Source organism: Ovis aries, chromosome 3 (genome assembly GCF_016772045.2).
Source record: "Ovis aries strain OAR_USU_Benz2616 breed Rambouillet chromosome 3, ARS-UI_Ramb_v3.0, whole genome shotgun sequence".
Lineage (NCBI taxonomy): Eukaryota > Metazoa > Chordata > Mammalia > Artiodactyla > Bovidae > Ovis > Ovis aries.
Genome location: NC_056056.1, coordinates 179,244,971 through 179,264,301, shown reverse-complemented (window position 1 = coordinate 179,264,301; position 19,331 = coordinate 179,244,971). Strand labels below are relative to the sequence as shown.

At 57.0% G+C, this 19,331-nt stretch overlaps 1 protein-coding gene across 1 annotated transcript; it reads right to left on the bottom strand.

The window, feature by feature from the left end:
* Window positions 1-443: 443 nt before the first annotated feature.
* On the bottom strand, window positions 444-18,572 carry MCM5 (minichromosome maintenance complex component 5). Its single transcript, XM_027967704.2, has 17 exons — window positions 18,487-18,572; window positions 18,065-18,239; window positions 16,608-16,734; window positions 16,384-16,512; window positions 13,752-13,924; window positions 12,764-12,919; window positions 11,017-11,183; window positions 10,444-10,615; window positions 9,343-9,454; window positions 8,126-8,269; window positions 7,749-7,814; window positions 7,351-7,527; window positions 6,604-6,716; window positions 4,796-4,924; window positions 3,684-3,826; window positions 1,642-1,769; window positions 444-706 (listed from the first exon to the last, which is right to left on the bottom strand). Exons 2-17 carry the CDS (start codon window positions 18,229-18,231, stop codon window positions 605-607), a joined length of 2,205 nt encoding a protein of 734 aa, XP_027823505.1. The 5' UTR covers window positions 18,232-18,239; window positions 18,487-18,572; the 3' UTR covers window positions 444-604.
* Window positions 18,573-19,331: the final 759 nt, after the last annotated feature.

Genomic DNA, 19,331 nt, shown 5'->3' with positions numbered 1-19,331 from the left:
CGGGAGAGAGCCAGCCTACTGAATCCCAGTACCCCTCTCTTACCTACTTTGTTCTAAGGCCAGGTGGGAATCCAGGTGCCTGGATGCAAATGCCTGGATCAATCTCAGCACACTGCCTGGTTCCTTCTGGACGTTCACTGCCAGCAGGTCTCCTAACATCCCTAGGAACTCACCGCCACGTACAGATGAAGAAACCGAGGTGGGGAATAGTTCAATGCATCCGGCCAGTCTGATGCAGAACCATAGCTCCTGACCACACATTAGCTGCTGAGGAGCAGCTTCGGGCTCTCCTAAGAACGCTTATACTCTGGGTCTTGCTGATTCTCACCAGTGTGCATAGCACGTGCCCCGCCCAGAGCCCAAGGGGCACAGGCAGGTCAGAAACCCAGGTCTGCCAGGCTCAAAAGCCTGTCCTCGCAACCCGGTGCAGAGGCCCACAGATATCCACAAACACACCATGGCTTTATTATTTCTATACATTTCCAGAAGCACATTTCCTGGGTCTACAGCCAGGGCAGACTCCAGAGGCAGCAAGGCAGGGGGCGGCGGGGTCCCTCCGTCCAGAGCGCGAGGGGGGCTGGTGGTGGCGGCGGCGGCCGCAGGCTCACTTGAGGCGGTAGAGGACCTTGCGCTGCATGCGGTGCTGGATCTCGCCCCGCCGCAGCATGAGCTGCAGGACCTTATGGATGGCGTGCTCCGGGTATTTCTGCGGGACACGGGGCGGGGTGAGCGGCATACCCCCAGACTCCCCACTGTTCGGGAGCCCAGGCACCCCCTGCTCATGGGAATGCTCCAGCCTTCACAACCTACCACTCTGCATCCTAAATGGGCTCACCCGTCCTAAGCACCTACTACACACCAAGCTTTGTTCTAAATCTTCACATACTTACACTCATTCCACCCCTCAACATCCCTGAGCAGCTGGTACGTGCTCATTTTACATTTTACAGGGGAGGAAACTAAGGCACAGAGAAGCTAAGTCACTTACTCCATGGACTGGAGCCCAGCAGGCTCCTCTGTCCATGGGACTTCCCAGCAAGAATACTGGGGCGGGTTGCCATTTCCTCCTCCAGGGGCTCCTCCCATCCCAGGGATTGAACCGAGGCCTCCTGAGTATCCCTGCACTGGTAGGCGGATTCTGTGCCACTCCTGACATCCCCGAACTCCGCTAGGTCTTGGTCCACTCACCCCTCGAGTGAGTGGGGTACCACCTACCACATAAACTGGATGAAGAGATGACATACACGAGAGGGAGCTGAGCCCAGAAACTAGACTGTCCGTGTGACTTCAAAGATGGTGACAAGGTCCCCATAGCTTCCAGAAGGCCCTTCCACCATCTATGGGATCAAGAGCTCTGTCCCCAGCGGGCTGGAAGGCTCACCCTCTGGTTTTGCACCCCCAACCCCACAAAAGGCAGGCAAGTAGGGGAAGGGAGAGACAAAGGGCTGGGGGAGCCTGGGAGGTCCCAGCAGAACCTCAGACCCTGGTCCTTTCCCCTTAATGCGACAGAGAAAGTCGTGAGTGGAGAGCACTGGGGACAGGCCTGGGCCCAGGCACAGCCGCCCCTACCCCATCCCAAGCCTGCCTGCTGAGTGCAGGACATGGTACAGGGTGGGTGGGAACCCGGCCCTGCAGGCCCACCTGCTTGGTGAAGTCCTGGATGATGCTGTGCTCAGACACCTGGGAGCCAATGGCGAAGCGGCGCTTGAGCTGCTTCTCGATGCGGCTCAGCAGCTCCTGGTCCTCCTGGCTGGTGAAGCCTTCCACCCCTGTGGGCGCGAGGAGGGAGGTGGGTCGGTGGGTAGGGACCTCGGCCTGCCCACAGCGGGGAAGGGCCAGCCAGGCCCCAGAGAGAACATGAGAGGAAGACAGAGAGGGAGCCCGGGGACAGCCAGGGCCTGAGCATGACGGCGGACAGAGGCCTGGAGTCGAGGACAGAGGCCTGGAGTCAAGGACAGAGGCCTGGAGTCGAGGACAGGGCAGGCATGAGCAGAAGGATGCTGCAGGCAGAGGGAACAGCAGGTGCAAAGATTCAGAGGTGGGAAACGTGCCCACCTCATTCAAAACCTAGTCGTAGGGCCAGGAACATGGCCAGAGGGGGGGCCAGAGGCAGCCAGGTCCCATGGGCTGGAGGGCACAGCCCAGGTTTTCCTGATTCTGGTGAGTGGGGCAGCCACTGGAGGGTGGTGAGGAGGGCCTTGAGCTGAGGACAGCACCTGGGCCCCAGGCGGGTAGACAAGTCAGGAAGACTTCCTGGAGGTGGCTACGTCAGGATAGAAAGCTAGAGGGGACCCGCAGTGACCCAGGAGCATGCAGGCCGTCCTGGAGACCACATCAGTGAGGCACCCCAAGCAGCCCTGGCAAGCAGCTCCTGATTTCCGACAACTGCTGGAATGGGGTCTCCTCTGCTGACCCAGGCCTGCAGACACCTTGGTGTTTCAGCTACAGAGAGGAGCAAGGTGGGAGGGGAGAAGCTGCTGAGAGGGACTTCAATGCTTAAAGTTGAAATGAGTTCACAAGGCAAACTCTTACATAGCCTGCAAAGCCCAACTCTAATTACCCTGCCCCAAATCACACCCACCCTGTGCCCTCAAACACCCGAGGGAGCCCTCCCCACCATAACCAAATATCTCAGGGGACAGGAAGCCCCTCCAGGGCAGAGATTGAGTCGGCATCACCAAGGGGAGGGCAGAGGCAATCAGCCCCCACTCACCTCCCCGGGTCCAGCCACACTGGCCCTTGAGCCTGTTGTCCCTGGGGTCTTGCCACTCAGCCCTTCCTCTACCCAGGGGCCCATTCCCACACCCCAGGGAGCCAGGTGTCCACTCATGCCCATCCCTGCTTCTTGCCACCTCCTGAGAGCCCATCCTGGACCTCCCGACGGGGACACGGCCCCACCCCTCTTCAACACGCCCGACCTGCTGGAATTCTCCCCTCTGCACTCTTGGCTCCCTGAGTTTGGCATGTCTGCCTCTGGTGTGTCTCCCCAGGAGAAAGGGGGCCTTGTAGGCTGGGACTCAAGAGATATGCTTGCTCCTGCCCTCCTGGCACCTGAAACAGCCCGGCAGACACTCAGCCCTGTCTGCTGGCAAGGGAACACATTCGTCCCAGGGGAGCCTGGCACAAAGTCAACGCTCTGGGAAGTCCGCTCAGAGGCCTAGCTTGAAGCAGGCGGCAGGACTGACGGCAGCCTGAGCCACACTGGACTCGGGGTCAAGAGACCTGCACTCTAGCTGGGAGAACGGCAACCAACCTTGGGCACCGTGAAAAGGCCTCTCTGGGTTTCAGTTTTCTCATCTCTAACAGGGGAAGGACTAAGCACCCAACCTGACTTCTGGGGGCGGCTGTAAGTAAAACGGGGGAAGAGTGTCGGAAGTGCTCAAACGGTTACAACTCAACAAACAAGGCTGGTGAGTGCTGTTCTTAACCAATGATAAAACTGTGAGCCTTAATAACGGACTGGGCCTAAGAGGATTGTGCTGCAGGGTCTCAAGAGGCTGTTCTTCTCATCTTGGAAGAAAATGGCTGGTGGGGGTGGGGACGGGGGTGGGGGGTGGCTTCTTCACAGGAGGAAGCACAGAAACCTCAGCAAGTGCAGAGAAGCAACCAGCACAGCAGGCATCCAGCACGAGCCCCACCCAGAGTCCAGGGACCACCCGGCCTGTCTCCCCACATCTGCTCACCTGACAGGGTGCCAGACAAGGCAGCGTCCAGCGTGGACACCTGGAAGAGCCTCAGCGCCTCCTCCACGTCTGCCTCTGTGGCGAAGGGCTGCAGCTTCATCTTGCTGAGGGCCTCGGCGATGCGCACGATGGCCTCCAGCTGCCTGTGTGAGAGCAATGGGACGCCAGGGTGCACTCAGTCCATCGTCCCTCTTCTGTCCAGCCCCTTCACAGAGAAGACTGCTGGTTGTCCCCGTGATCCATCTCTCTTAGCAACAGAATCCCAACTTCTATTCCAGTATGTGGTACCCAGGTACAAGACATTTCCCAGTCTCCATTGCATCTAGATATGTCTGTGTGACTAAGATGTGGCCAGTATGTTTTAAGTCCAAATATTTTATGGGAACTTTAGTAAGTGTCCTTAAAAAAATAGGCACTTCCTTTCCTCCCTCTCCTGTCACCTGGAATGCAGGGATAATGGCTGGAGTTCTAGCAGCCACACTGGACAATGAGAATAAGGGTGAGCCTGAAGGAGCCCAAATTGCTGCTGATGACTGAAGAACCATCACACGATCTTAGACTACCTGCCCTCAAACATTTTCACCTAAGGTGGAAATAAACTCCCAATTTACTTAACTGACTTTATTTGGACCTTCCATTATATAGAGCAAAACCCACTTCTATCTAATCAGTGCTGGAAGCAGGATTCAGATGAGGTGGTTTAAGCTCTTAGTCACTCAATTGTATAAACTCACCACAGTGGAGAGAGTTAACAGCTAAGACAGCTGAGGCCCAGAAAAGGAAAGCAATCTCTCAGGCATCACACGGGGGGGCAGGAGGCAAGGACCCGGTCTCCTGACTCCCATCCCTGGACCTTCCCTCATCCTCAGGCTTCCCTAAAATGGGGGAAGCTGGACAGAATTCAGAAGAGAGGGTTCCAGGTTTTCCCAACAATAAACAAAGCAAAAGATACAGATAAGTAGGGAGGCAACTGTTTTCACTCCTAAAGGAGTGGTCCCTGCCCAGCAGCCTGACCATGGCCAGCACCAGTGATCAGCAGTGGGTTCCAGCCCCACAGGGCACACCAAGCCCTGTAAGCCGAGGCCGTGCATCAGCCCACCCAGCCCGCTCACCGGACGGTGATGGGGATACTGGAGCGCCGGTCGCTGTCCCTCTCGTGCTGACGGGCCCCGCTCCGCATGATGATATACCGATTCTTCAGCTTCTCTGCAGCCTCTGCTGACAGCCGGGGGCCACACTTCCTGCAGGACAGGGGTTGGGGAAAGCAGCTGCCATGAGAGCAGGAAGGAATCTTGGGGTACCCACCCTGGCTGGCCTCTGCTGGCTTGAAGATACAGTTTCTGGGCCCACCAGATGGCAGGCTCACAGCAGTGCTTCCCCCCACCACATTCAGGGGTGAGATGCACAATGACACCCACGAGAGGTTCCTGGTGACTGCTGCCCAGGGGCTGGGAACATGCCAGTCTAGGGGGTAAGGGGCGGGAAGGGTGGCAGCGGGAGACATTTGGTCAGATGCACCTGCACTCTATCCCCTCCACCCCAAAGGCCCGCCCCAAGCCAACTGACAGTCGCTGGTTTAGGGGACCTCAGGTCACCTACTTCAGGGCTTCCCTGGTGGCTCAGCAGTAAAGCATCCGCCTGCAGTGCAGGAGACCTGGGCTCGATCCCTGGGTGGGGAAGAGCCCCTGGAGGAGGGCACGGCAGCCCAATCCAGTATTCTTGCCAGGAGATTCGCATGGACAGAGGAGCCTGGAGAGCTACTGTCCGTGGGGTCTCAGAGTTAGACATGACTGAGTGACCGAGCCCAGAGGGAGGGAGGAAACTCCCCAAGGCCCCCTGGGACCTGGCATCAAGGGAGAACAAAAATTCAGAGCTCTCAGACTCACACACAACTGCCCAAGCCTCCAAGGGTGGGGCCGTGAAGAGCTCAGAACCATGACAAAGACCCCGGTACACTGGGCACTGGGTCACTGGGACAAAAGTGGTGAGGAGGCATCCACCCAAATGCAGTACTTCACCTCCCATCAGAAAGGCACTCGAAGATCCCTCCACCCAGTTTTTAGCTCCAATAAGAGACAGAGGAGGTGCGTGTCCAGAACCTTAGTACAGCAGCGAAAAGCACAGCCTGTGGAGCCAGGCACCTGGGTTCAAATCCTGGCTCTACTAGCTCCTGCCTGCAAACTTGGACAAGTTACTTAACCTTTCTTTGCCTCAGCTTCCCCATCTGTAAAATGGGATAACAATATGCCAACCTCACAGGTTTGGGGAGAGGGATAAAGTTCACTTATGTATATACAATAATCAGTTTCCTGGTGGTCTAGTGGTTAGGATTCGGCGCTTTCACTGCTAGGGCCCAGATTCAATCCCTGGTCAAGGAACTGAGATCCGGCAAGCTGTGCAGAGCTACCCAAATTTTAAAAATTAAAAAAATGCTCAGAATAACACCTGGCACAGAATAATCACTATATGTATGACTATCACCACTGGTAGTCTGTGAGAACAATATTTAAGGCTGCAGCTGCTGTTCACTGAGTGTTTATTTGGCGCAGGGCCTTGCCAAGCGCTCACGAATCATCTTGTGTGATTCTTAGAAAAACCTGAGGGCACAAGCACCCTGGGAAAGCGAGGCTCAGAGGTCAACTGATCTGCCTAAGGCCACATAGTGGGGGCAGGCGTTACCAAAGACCATGTCCACAGTGCCTCCCCACACATCAGAGTCAAGTGCGCCTTGAAGACCACCTAAACCCTCCACCCTCATTTTAGAAACGGGGAAGCTGAGGCCAAGAGCCACGGACTGGGTGACTGTAGGAGGAGGAGGAAGAGCTAAACCCTAAGGGCTCATCTCAGGTATCCTGAAAGGGCTCTCCCCGACCAGGGAAGACTGGCAACCCTACCCCGGGGGCCAGCGTCCACGACTCACGTGCGGCAGTAGGCGATGAACTTCTTCAGCTTGGCCAGGTCAATCTCGCCCTCCACGGCCTGGGCCTGTGTCAGTGCGCTCACGTGCAGCGTGATGACGTGTTTAGCCAGCATCTGGGAGGCAGAGGGGACCCAGGGTCAGCGCCATGCCTTCCTGAGCCAGGTCCCAACACAGAGCTGAGCAGGCGGAGAGGGAGAGCTCCCAGGGCTAGAACCAGTGGAGAGGAGGTGGCCCTTCTCTCCTTGGGGGCTGTTAGCTGGTAAGACAACATCCAGAGCTGCCAGGGACCTCCCTGCCGCCCCAGGGTGGGGCGAGGCTGCCTGAGAACAAACCTCCACCCAGGGAGGCCGAGCCAAGTGAGAAAGAGGCAGACAACCCTGAGACCAGACCCAGCTGGGCCTTGCATCTCCAGGCTTGCCTGTAACACAAGCCCTTGAGTTCCTCCAGAAAGACTAAAAGGAACTGGGGTTCTAATACTTGCAATCAAAGGTCAACCCCCTCATTCCACATACAAAGGACCAACGCCCAGGGAATGAGAGACCCCAAATCAAATCGCACGTGGTTCACAGGAGAGGCGGGACCAGCGACCCCAGTGTAGTGTTTCTGGAGTCTGCAACCCACCTCCTTGGGGGCCCACTGACAGGCTGATCTGGTAGCCAGGACTCTGGACCCTTGAAGCCCCTAGTCTGCCCACCCTTCCCCTGCCCGAGACCTGCAGGCCTGGGAGGAGCCCGGTGCCCTACGTACCACATCCCTCTCCTCATTGTGCTCATCCTTGACGATGAAGATCATGTCAAAGCGGGACAGGATGGTGGGCATGAAGTCGATGTTGTCCTCCCCCTTGGTCTCATCCCAGCGGCCGAACACCGAGTTCGCAGCAGCCAGGACGGAGCAGCGGGAGTTGAGGGTGGTGGTGATGCCAGCCTGAGAAGGGAGTGTGGGGGCAGCAGAGGACAGAAATGAGAACTTGGGCTCACAGCCTTCTCAGGTCACACACACACACGACTCCAGGACCACTGCTGCAGTCAACAGAGGCCGGGCGCTCGGGACAGCCTGAGGGTGGGGCCAGGGCCCAGCCCTCGCAGCACCCCGGGCGTGGCCGGGCCAGGCCGCCCTGTGGCTGGGGCCCCGGGGAGGGCGCTCACCTTGGCAATAGAGATGGTCTGCTGCTCCATGGCCTCGTGGATTGCCACACGGTCGTCCTCTCGCATCTGCATGGAAGAGAAGAATGTCCACCAGCCCCAGGCGAGGGGGCTGGGGTGCAGCGGGACCAGGACACCTTACAGGAGCTACTGTTCCTAAGTGCCAGCCAATGGCAGGAACCAGGTCACCTCTAGTCATGGGCATAACGTGCGGGCTTGGCTCTCATCTCCCCACTCTCTAGGCTCGGAGAGGTTTAGTTACGTCCCTATAGTGATGGGAGGTCTCTACATCAACAGAGGGGTTTCTGCATTCACACCCCCAGCCCACGGCCACCAGGCGCCACCAGAACTGAGCCACCCCCTCACCCTGCCAGGCTCACCTTGTCAAACTCATCAATACAGACAACCCCTCCGTCGGCCAGGACCATGGCCCCGCCCTCCATGATGAAGTTCCGGGACGAGGGGTCCCTTATCACCGAGGCTGTCAGGCCGGCCGCGCTGCTGCCTTTCCCAGACGTGTACACCTGGGGGAGGGCAATGGGAGGGTCAGGGCCCAACACAGCCCCCAGGCTCTGACCCCAGTGAGTCAAGGGGCCCCCAGAGCTGGAGCTCGCACAGGGTCACACATCACAGCGGGGTGCAGAGCACAGAAAGTCTCAGCGTTCCTCCTCTGATGGGGGGCCACCAGCCCCAGCCGGCCTGGAGGTTCTCCCCAGGGCTGGTCACATCCATCACTCACCTGAGCCCGACTGTCTCATGAACCAGCCCCCAGGAGCTGGGCTCACCGAGCAGTAAACTGAGGCCGAGAGAAGTGACACCCTCCCAGTAAGGTGGGCTCCGGACTCTCCGAAAAGACTACCCCACCCTGAGTACCATCATCTTTGTAGAGACCTGAGAACCACATGCTGCCAAGGAGCCTCTGAACTGTGGCAAGTCCTAAGCAAGGTGTGCTTAAGTGTATGAAATACACAAGAATTTCAAAGTTAGTGCTAAAAAGAGTACAAGGTATCTTCTTCAGGTTCTCTTATGTTAAACCACACACTGAAATAATAACATTTTACACCGCTTAGATTAAGCAGAATTAAGATTGTGTACTTGTGTACTCAGTCATGTCTGACTCTTTTGCAAGCCCACAGACTGTAGCCCACCAGGGTCCTCTGTGCATGGAATTTCCCAGTCAATACTGGAGTGGTTTGCCATTTCCTTCTCCAGGGGATCTCTCTGACCCAGGAATAGAACCTGTGTCTCCTGCATCAGCAGGGCGATTCTTACCACTGAGCCATCTGGGAACCCCATCACCACTTTCTTTTGCTTTTCTAAGAGGCTACTAGGAAATGTACACTCCCCGAGGCTCACAGCTGGAGTCCACGTGTCTCCGCCGGGCGGCACTGGCAGAGGACACCTGGCCCACCCCGCGTCTACCCAGAGGCCACGCTTCCCTGCATAAGACCACGCAGCCATCCTCACCCCACTCCAATCCCCCAGATGTGCTGATCACCACACAGGGGACCCGGCTGACTCTCTCCCCCGTGGCCCCTCCTGTAGCTTCATCCCTGTGGGGAAGCCAGGGCAGGCAGAGGTCATTCGGGACACTCACCCCAATGGGTGAGCACTTCTCCACGAACTTCAACAGCTGGGACTTGGCCGTCCCCGGGTCCCCCAGCATCAACAGGTTGATGTCTCCTCGGCGAGTGAGGCCATCTGGGAGCCTGGGGAGACGGGTAGGAAGGCCAGGTGAGCAACAGGAGAATCCAGCGAGGGCTGGTTGGTCACAGCAGTCTGGCTATCACTCCCGCCCCACCACGTCATGAGCCCTGGAGTAGGTGGGAGGCAGGGGCTCTGGCCTGAGAGCCACACTCCTAGCCAGCTATATCTCCTAGTCTCCTCTATGGTGACCTGCCACCCAGAAAGGGGAGGGTCAAAGGAAATGACACCAAGAGCTGGGCTCAGGCACACACAGACAGCATCTGATAAACACGTGCCCCAGCTGGAGAGATGGGAGCCACCAGCGCGCCACTGGCGGTACCGTGGAGCAGACACCACGAGGGCAGGCTCCAGGCCAGGATATGTGCCTGTCAGCAGTCTCTTTAATGCTCTATGCCTCAGTTTCCTCATCTATGAAATGGGCTCAACCATAGCTTTCTCATAGGGCTAACTTGGGGACTGGGCTGCAAACAGATAAAAACATTCAGAAGACTGTCTGGCATATGGTAAAACTCAGTAACTGGAAGATGCCAGTAACATTATCACTCTTTATATCTCTACTGTTTCAGACTCTCAAAAGGACACATGAGGTCCCCTGAGTGTTAGGCTTCCATCTGTCATATTCATATGGACATCTGGGTACAAAGGGGTGGTGTCTCTTGCCTAAAACTGCACAGTAAGTAAGTAGTTGTCAGAGATTTAATCCCCAGTCTCCAGACTCCACGCCCAGAGCTCTCTCCACTCCATCTGCCAGGTTCCCCAAGTTGCCCCACCTACCCAGGATCGGAGGGACTGCTCTGCAGGGAGGGCATGGATTGGCCCCCTGCCAGCTGACAGCAACCCTGGGAGGTGAGAAGGGTGCCTGAGAGTAGGAGGTGGGACTGAGGGTCCCAGGAGATGGAAAGAGTATTCCCGTCCTGCCCATCCGGCAGCTGCCCTGCTGTGGGCAAGTCACCCATCCACTCCCTGGACCTGGGAAGGCTTGGACCCCCACCTCTTTCGGGAGCCCCCGAAGAGCAGGCAGGCGATGGCCTTCTTCATGTCGGTGCCCCCGAAGATGGAGGGAGCAATGCTCTTGGAGATGAGCTCGTAGACATTGGGGAGGGCAGCCAGCCGCCGGAACTCCTCCTCCTCCTGCGGGGTCATGGCGCCAGCAAAGGTGCGGCCTGGGTGGGCAGAGGGGGCGTGGGTGCATGAGGGCCCACCCTCCCAGCCCAGGGCCTCCCAACGGGCAAGGCCCCCAGGGCCGGGCAGCATGAGCATCAGTCTGAGCACAGACAGACCCCACCTCTCGCCTGAGGACTGGGCCTGTGTGCTGCAGGCTCCAGTGAGCAAGGGGAGGACCTGGAAGCGGGGGGTGAGGAGTTAGGGGCCAGATCAGAGGGGCCCTCAGGGACCACCGGGATGTCTTCTATCTTGCTGAGGGCAGTGACAGGTACCTTTGGTTATGAAAGCACTGCTCTCCCTGGCTGCCATGCAGAGCAGAGTGTAGGGGCGGGGGTATAGACAGGGGGACCAGGAGGAGGCCCGGGGAGGGACAAGAGGAGTCAGCCCAAAGCCCACTCACCGGAGCCATCTGTGTCCACCTGGATGCCCAGGACCCGGATGTAGGCGCTCCGGATGCCCACGCCCACTCTGTCGCGGCCCCTGTTGGAGGTCAGGCCAAACTTCTTGATGGAGTAGATGCCCATGATGGTGACCCTGTTCCCAGGGACGACCTTGTCACACAGGTACCTAAGAGGAGGGTGGGGAGGAAGGAGGAAGAAGGTGAGAGTCTGGTGGGGGCAAGAGCCCCTGGCTCCCACCATCCCTCACGCTCACCGTTCACCGTTCACCTCAGCATCTCTACAGGAGGCTCATCTGGCTCTAGCGCCGCCCTGCCCCAGGGCTCTCGCCCTCTCACCACAACCCAGCCCACGTTTGGCCGGCACAGCTGCTGGGAGGTCGACAACCCTTGGTCGTAGCAGCGGCCTGACTGGGTAGGTCAGAAGGCCCACGCCCAGCTCCTCAGGGTCCCCATCCCCACCTGGCCTGCTGTCAGAAGCACTGCAAGGCTCCTCTCAGCCATCTCAGGGGAAGCCTTCCTCCTGAGGCCCTCCCAGCCTCCCTGTAAGGGCCACTCCCCATTTTTGCCTCTTCACAGCTCCACGAAGCTCAGGCAAGTCACTTTGCACCTGGATTTTAATCTCCACTTTAAAAAAAAATAGCTGCAACAAGGAAGTCTCCAAGCCCCTCCGGCCAGAACCATGCTCCAGTGCAGCATGGACGGGACGCTGGGGCATGTATTCGTACTCTGCCACTTACGAGCCGTGTGACCTCAAAGTCACCGCACCTCTCTGACCCTGGAGGGCTTTGATAAAGTGATCTGCCCTGCTGGGTTACTGTGGGATCAAGTGAGGTACCAGACCAGAAGGGCGTTAGGCAAAACAGACTCCCATCCCTAAAGGACCCTCACTGTCACTGTTAACATTCCGGGACTCCCCTCTTCCCAGATCCCACTTCTTCAGCTTTAAATCTAACCCCAGACTGCACAAATAATCTAACACCAAATACTTAATTTGTATGAAGGAACTGTGATAAACACTTCATTTGCATTTTCTACTTTAAATCTCCCATCAGTGATGAGAGATTAAGGCCCGTCACTGTCCCCATTTTCCTGGTGAGGAGACTGAGGTTCAGTGAGCTCATGTCACCTGCTCAGCAGTCTGACCTCTACACCTTCCACTGTCACTGAGGGAGCTAACAATCTGTGGATCCCCTCGTCCGAAAAGCGACTGCACAGACTACCTGCTTGAGGCATCAGGGTGCGTGAGCCCAGGTGAAGAAGCCCTGTCCATATCTCCACGCCATCCTCCCAGGTCCCTGGAAGGGGACCGGGCCAGCCTAGCACCCTCTCCCCACTTTCCGATTACCCAGCAACATCCAAGAAGAGTCTTAACAGAAAGCCCGGGGCAGGCGTCAGCCTGGGAAGAGGATCCTCCCCATCCAGCTGTGCCACCTCAGGCCTCCCGGTTCTAAGAGCGCCAGGGAGACTCTGCAGGAAGAATGCAGGCAGCAGCAGCCAGACCCCTCCACCCAGGGAGCTGGTCCCAAGTGAGACTGACCTGCTCCTGCAGAGTACTGGGAGACGAGGGGAGGAAAAGCCTGGAGGAAGCACCAGGCACAGAGCAAGTTTCCGTAACCAGCCCTATTCCCTGCTCCCCAGTGCACTCGGGGTCCACATATGGCCCCTGACCGAGGGGCGGGAGGCATGGCCAGCCAGCCTGCGCACAGCCCTGACCTGGTGTGGGGGGCACAGCCAGGGGCCCGCTCACCGGTCACAGTAGAGCTGCATATGCCGGGGCATCTCCCCGTGCGGCACGGCGTCCGGCAGCTCCTGCAGCTTCAGGGTCTGGAAGTCCACGCACTTGCATTTGTCCGGCATGATGAAGTACGGGTCTAGTGGACACTTGGGGCGCCCAGCCTGATCCCTGTAAGGAGAGAGGAGAAAAGAGTCACCAGAGCTACCCCCAGGGCCCCAAGCCCAGGGAACCCATCAAACAAGTCAGCGACAAGCCTGGCCAGTGCCAAGTTCGGGATCTCCAGGACAAGCTCGGGGAAGGCACTGGAGGAGGACGGCTCGGCGGGGGAACACACGGGGTTAGGGTTGGGGAGGCCTGCTTGGAATCTGGCTCCCATTAACCAGTGTTAGATAGCCACATAGGGGTGTCTGGCAGGTAGCCAGACTGGAGGTTGGGGTTCAGTGGAAACACACATCTGCATGTCCTCTGCACTCAAGGTACTCAAAAACCCAGATCAAAGAGGAATTAAGTGTAGAAAAGAGAAGTGTGGCTAAGCCTGAGATTAGGAAGCAGAGGGAAACCAGAAGCCAGAAAAGGGTGAGGGCCCTGAAGATCAGGGTTAGCAATCATGTTCTGAAAGAAGCCAGAGACACATATTTTCCGTCTGTGGGCCACGAGGCCACAGGCAACACAGCCATAGGCCACAGGTAAACCAAAGAGCCTGGCATGTTCCTGGGCCTCCGCTCCAGACCTGCCCCAGTGAGCCAGGGTTTGAAGACTCCAGGTGGACTCCCCACCCTGGCCCCCTGTACAGGCTGCCTGGGTTCCTTGGAGGGACAGAACTCACCACCGCAGAGGGGCAGGGGGACACCACCCTGTTCTCAAACCCAGGACCCAGGACGGGCACGCCGCGGCCCCAGCCCCTCCTGGCTGCAGCGCTTCCTCCTCATCCTTCACATCTCTGCTCACACATCTCCCCGTCACCCCCCAGGGTGCCACAGGGCCCGTGAAGCCCACTTACGTGTTGCACTTCCGGGGCAGGGCGTAGCCCTCCAGGCCGGGGCGCATGGCAATGTTGGTAAGCGTGCTGTGGCAGCTGCGACACTGGATGGAAATGCGGGTGGCCTTGGCGCGGACTCCCGAGGCCGCGATCACGATGCCCGGGATCTTCACCAGGTGGGACATTGTGTCCGACTGCAACAGAGCCGCAGGGAGGGGGCTGGGTGAGGGGAGCCAGGGACGCTCAAGATCACATATCAAGAATCTCTTCTATTCTAATGTCTGCTGAAGTATTTAGGCATAAAGTACATGTCTGTGATTTACTCTAAAATCTTTCAGCAGAAAAAAGGAGAAAAGGCAAAATATTAACAGCCGTTAAACCCAGATGGAGGCAGATGGAGTCATTACACTATTCTCGCTAGTTTTTAAAATATATATATTTACTTATTTGGTAGTGCCTGGTCTTAATTGTGGCACTTAGTGAATATATACATATATATATGTATGTATGTGTGTATATATATATAAATATTAGTTGCAGCATGTGGGATCTAGTTTCCTGATCAGGGATTGAAGCCCGGTCCCCTGCATTGGAAGCAGAGTCTTAGTCACTGGGCCATCAGGGATGCTCCCTCACTACTTTTGTGTGTGTGACATTTTTATAATAAAAAGCAAAATAAAACAAGAAAAGTTCCTTTTATCATCATCTTTTCTTCCTATTTCCAGCAGGTGTTCTGGGACAGGCAGGTAGGCTACGGGTTCGAGCTGATGCCCCCTCTGAAGCCGGTGGGGTGGAGAGGGGAGCAGGAAGGAGGCTGGCCCTCTCTGGTGACTGAGACCAGGGGCACATGTGCCCAGCGGACCCCAGAACTGCTGACCCACGTCAGAGCTTGCTTTCTGGAAAACACCCTACAGAGTGCAGGGATCTGAGCCCCCAGGATTGGAAAGGACTGGGGCTGCCTCAGGCCCGAGGCCACCCTGACAAGCGATCCTTCTAGAGAGGGCTCCTCCTCTAACAGAACGCCCACCCGAGCAGGCCAGTCACTGGGTTTTCCAATGGGGCTGAGAAGAGGAAATCTGTTCAAGTGGGGCTGAGGTTTGCTTTTCTGAGGGAATAGCTGCCCCACAAACAGGCCCAAATCCGCCTCCATGAACAGGCAGACACATGATGCTCGGCTTCATTTCAAGTGCAAGCCCGCCTGCGCCTCCCCCCTCGCCCGCGCCTCCCCCCTCGCCCCTCAGCCTGGTGCAGCGCAGAGACAAAGCTGGCACATAGCTCAGCTTCGAGAGCCCGCAGCCCGGCCCTGCTCCTGTAACAAGGCGTGCCACTGTGCCAACCAAGGAAGGTCTGAGGGGACCTGAACTGCGCAGCAGGGCACGAGGGCTCCAGCAAAGGCCAGTGCGTGGCCTTTCGGTGGCACAACCTGGGCCCAGAGTTCACCAGGCACAGGCACGGGTATCCGTTCATTTGCTTCTCACCACCTTCTAACAGAAGAACCAACGTTTGACCCTCACGTCCTCCTCAGGAAACTCCCCTGGGTCCCACTCCCGCCTACTTTATAAATTCTCCTTTCACTTGGCAGCCAGAGGAAGCTTTTAAAGACAGAATCAGCCCATCCTCCTATTTAGCTCTCAATCTGAACTCCTCTCCACAGCGGCGAAGGCCCTGGCCACCTGGCTCTCCACTCGCTCCCTCCCCTCCCCTCCCCTGCCCTCACTCCCTGGGGTCCAGCCACAGTGGCTGCCATCTGCCCCATGTCTGTCCCTTGAGACGGCTGCTGTCCCCACCCCAGTGCCTTTGCACCTGCTTCTCCTTGAGCCCGGAACACCCCTCCCTTGAGCTGTCACAGGGTCATCATCCCTCAGACTCGTCCCAGCACCACCTCTTCAGAGAGGCCTCCTCCAACCGCCACCTGGCCCCTCACGTTGATCCTCATGGCTCATGTCCTGGGACCTGAAATCAGCTCAGTGCTCCCTGTCTGTTTCTCTCACTATAAGCTCCACCGAACCAGGTACTGTCTGTCTACAGTGAGAGTTGAACCCAGCATCCGGTGTGAGGTAGCCACTCAAAAAGTGTTTGCTGGATGGCAGACGGGCCCTGCCCAGCTTTCCTGTGGCCCCATCACTCCCCAGTCACACTGACCGTCCTTCCCTCAGCCTGGTACACGCCCTGGCCCCTCACCTTGCAAGCTTTACACTAGCTATGCCCTGCCCTCCTCTCCCCACCCCGTGTTCCCTCTCAGCTGTTTGCACGCTGCTCGTTCTCACCCACAGGTCTCCACTCAGATGTCCGCTCTGGAAAGCAGCCTTCTCTATCTTTTCCAGAGGGGCCCTATGCGTTCTCATCACTTCCCAATTTCTCCCATTGCTCTCACAGTCACCTACAGTTATCGTGGGTGACATTAACCATTTATCCAGTCTCCCAGGGAAAGAAGCTTGTCCTTGAGTTCAGTACTGCTCCTCCAGGACCCAACTTATGTCCTGCCCACAGAAGGAGCTCAGCAAGCATGTGTCCAAGGAGCTAATTTTTGAGAGGCAGAAACAGACTCAGAAAGGTTGAGTGAGTTGCTCAGGGAAGCACAGCTGGCACTCAGGTCTCTCTCCAAAACCCCTCCACGCACACAGCCACCACCACCACCCTCCAGGGGCCCCACCTTCAGGCTACGGATGCTAGACGGGCTGGCGTCCGACTTGAGCATGACCTGGATGTCCTGGAGTACCTCGTCACCAGCAGGCCGCGGCCGGGTCACCTCGTCAGCCACCTCCTTGGCAGCTTCCTCCAGCTGGAGATGGGGAGGGGACAGGCTGTGAGTGACCAGAGCAGGGCCAGCCCTGGGGGGTTCCGGGGTAAGGGTCCCAGGGCAGGGGTCCCACTTACCAGCTCCAAGTGTTCGGCTGGCTGCTTGTACAAGTAGTCAGCCAGCTCCTCATCGAAGCTGGCCAGGTCCTCCATCTCCACCTCGATCCAGTACTCCCCCAGGTTATAATGCCGCTTGAGTTCATCCCTGGAGTAGGTGCAAGGATGGGCACAGGGAAGAGGAGGCAATACTGGCAGAGGCGCACCCACACCGAGTCTGCCCATACCACTGCCCGGCCACCAGCTTCCCAAACACATCAAGCGCCAGGTGGATCTACTATAACCCAGTAAACCATCCCCCATGCCCCTACAGAAGCATCTTCCAAAGCAAGCTCCATGGAAGCAATCCAAGTCATCAAAGACAAACCAGTCCCTTCACTGGACTGCCTGGAGCCTTTAACCCTCTCTCAGATATTAACAAGGCACACAGCTGAAACCTGGCAATCGAAGGCAGCAGAGACCATGCCTGTCTTATCAACCACTAGACTCTTCCTACAGAGCATCCCGTGAGACTATTATCCCAAAAACACTTTTGGGGGCCACTGACGTCCTCAGGCTCATCCCTTTCTACCTTATGTTCAGAGCCATATACAACAGCCAGTCTGGCTCTGAGAGCCCCTTGTTGTAACAGGCCACCCCATACCGCCCATGTGGGCACCTCCTGCTATCAGAAATGCCTTCCACACCAGATACTCTTCTCTCAGCTCTAGATCACCTGAAGCCTCCCCTAACTCCTCTTGTACACTCCCTCTTTGAGGCAATCATCACCTTGTAATTTACTTGGGCATGCCTACGCTTCAGTCCCACTGATTCAAAAGCTCTTCGAGGGCAAGTAGTATGAATCTTTTCATCTTTGGACCCTAGGGTTTGGCACACAGATGGTCAGTGTCAGCTGGTGCATGAGTAAATCGAAGCAGGAGTGGCTATGCCCGTTTTACTGATGAAGAAACTGAGGCTCAGAGAGACTGTCACTTGGAAGTCACTGAGCTAATAATGCATCAGGCCCAAGTGTGGACCTGTAAATTCATGCTGTCTGCATTTAAGGGCCTACAAGGATTTGGTGGGATGTCACCATTGTATAATGACTAGGAGCAAGGGCTTTGCCCAGCTCATTCAGTGCTGCAGCCCACCACCTAGAACAGCGGCTGGCATGCAGCAGCTGCTCAGTCAATAGAAGGTGACTGACTGGAAAGAACGAATGAGTGAGCAAGTAAGGTAAAGCATAACTACCATCTCCAGAGAACTGAAGATAACTCGCTTTACAAAGTATTGCAGGCATAACATAGAAGGACTAAAAGAAACAGATGAATAGAAGCAAATCCTGGGAAAAGAACCAAAGGGCCCAGGTGACTCACTCAAAAGTTAACTTAAGATATGAAATGTACAAAACCAAACGCCATGAGGGTGCGGGGTCCCTTCGAGTGGAACTTAGCACCGCTGGGACCGCATCTCCCCTCTTGTCCCGCTCCGGCACGCACCTGTACTTGAAAGTGAAGCCGGTGCGGTCGGTGCCCACCCGGTACTGCCGCAGGAACTCCTTGAAGCGCCTCTGCAGCTGCGATTTGCGGGCCTGCCCCTCATCGGCCGCGTTGTCGCCCCCGAAGCTGTCACTGTAGAAAATGCCGGGGTCGTCGAAGCCCGACATGACTGCACCTGACGCGGAACAAGGAGATGGAGCAGACTGGAGGGCAGATGGGGGCGTGCGGCGTCCCCTCCGACACGCAGGTGCTCGGCTCCGAATGCGAGGCAGACGTGAGCCCGGTTCCGCCTCCCAGACCTCGACCCCAGCTCTCCCATGAGACACCCCTGCCCAGCCCTATTGCGCCCCAAATGCAGACGCCGGCCGTCCCCCGGGGGGGCTGGCTCCGAGGGGCCCACTCCCCAGCTCCGCCAGCCTCACCTCCGCTTTCCCGCGCTCCCCGGAACAGCAGACACAAGAACCCCCACTGTCCGCTGCCGCGTTTCGCGGGAAAAATCTGATGTAGCGTTTGGACCCCGCGGCCGCTGCGCCCTCATTGGTTCGCCGAGACCCCGAGGCCAGCGATTGGACCGCTCTGTGCCTACAGGTCCCGCCTCCAAAGAAATTGCTGAAGGGGATTGGCTGCAGGGCGCAGGACGTCGGGATACCCTCCTTCCGGGCTCCATTTTGCTTGCGGGACAATTTGGCGCGAAACTGACCGGGAGGAAACGGCGGGGCGGGGCGCAAAGATGGCGAAGGGGAGGACTTTGCTGTGTACTCGTCTTAAGCCTTTTTCAGGAGGAAATGACCCCTTTCCGACTACAGGCGGAAGAAGCTATAGGTCCCTGAGAAGTACTTGCTTCTCAGGGTGTGGTCACTTGCCGGGTGTGAGCCTGCTGTCCCCTAGCGTCTGGAGGGGGCGCTGCCCTCCTGCCCTCCCCGCTCTCACACCTAAACAAGTTGGGGATTAATCAGAAATAATCCACCTCTGGTCTCCTTAACGCCTCTAGGACTAAAGTCAGACTTGGGACTCCAGGGATGTTTTCTTAGCACAAATGGTGTTTTTGTTTTTTAAGTTGTAGAAGAGTTTTCATTATTTGGCAATGCTTAAAATTTGCGAAAATTCATAACCAGATTCCCAGCCTAGGTTAGAAAAACGGGAAGATCCAGCAAAACTGGACGGATTCTCAAGTGGCAACAAGGACTACATAATCTCCCCTCCTTTCTTTTCCGTTCTCACTGGAAGCACTAACTACGGGAACCATCTTTTTATTCCGTAGTCTATA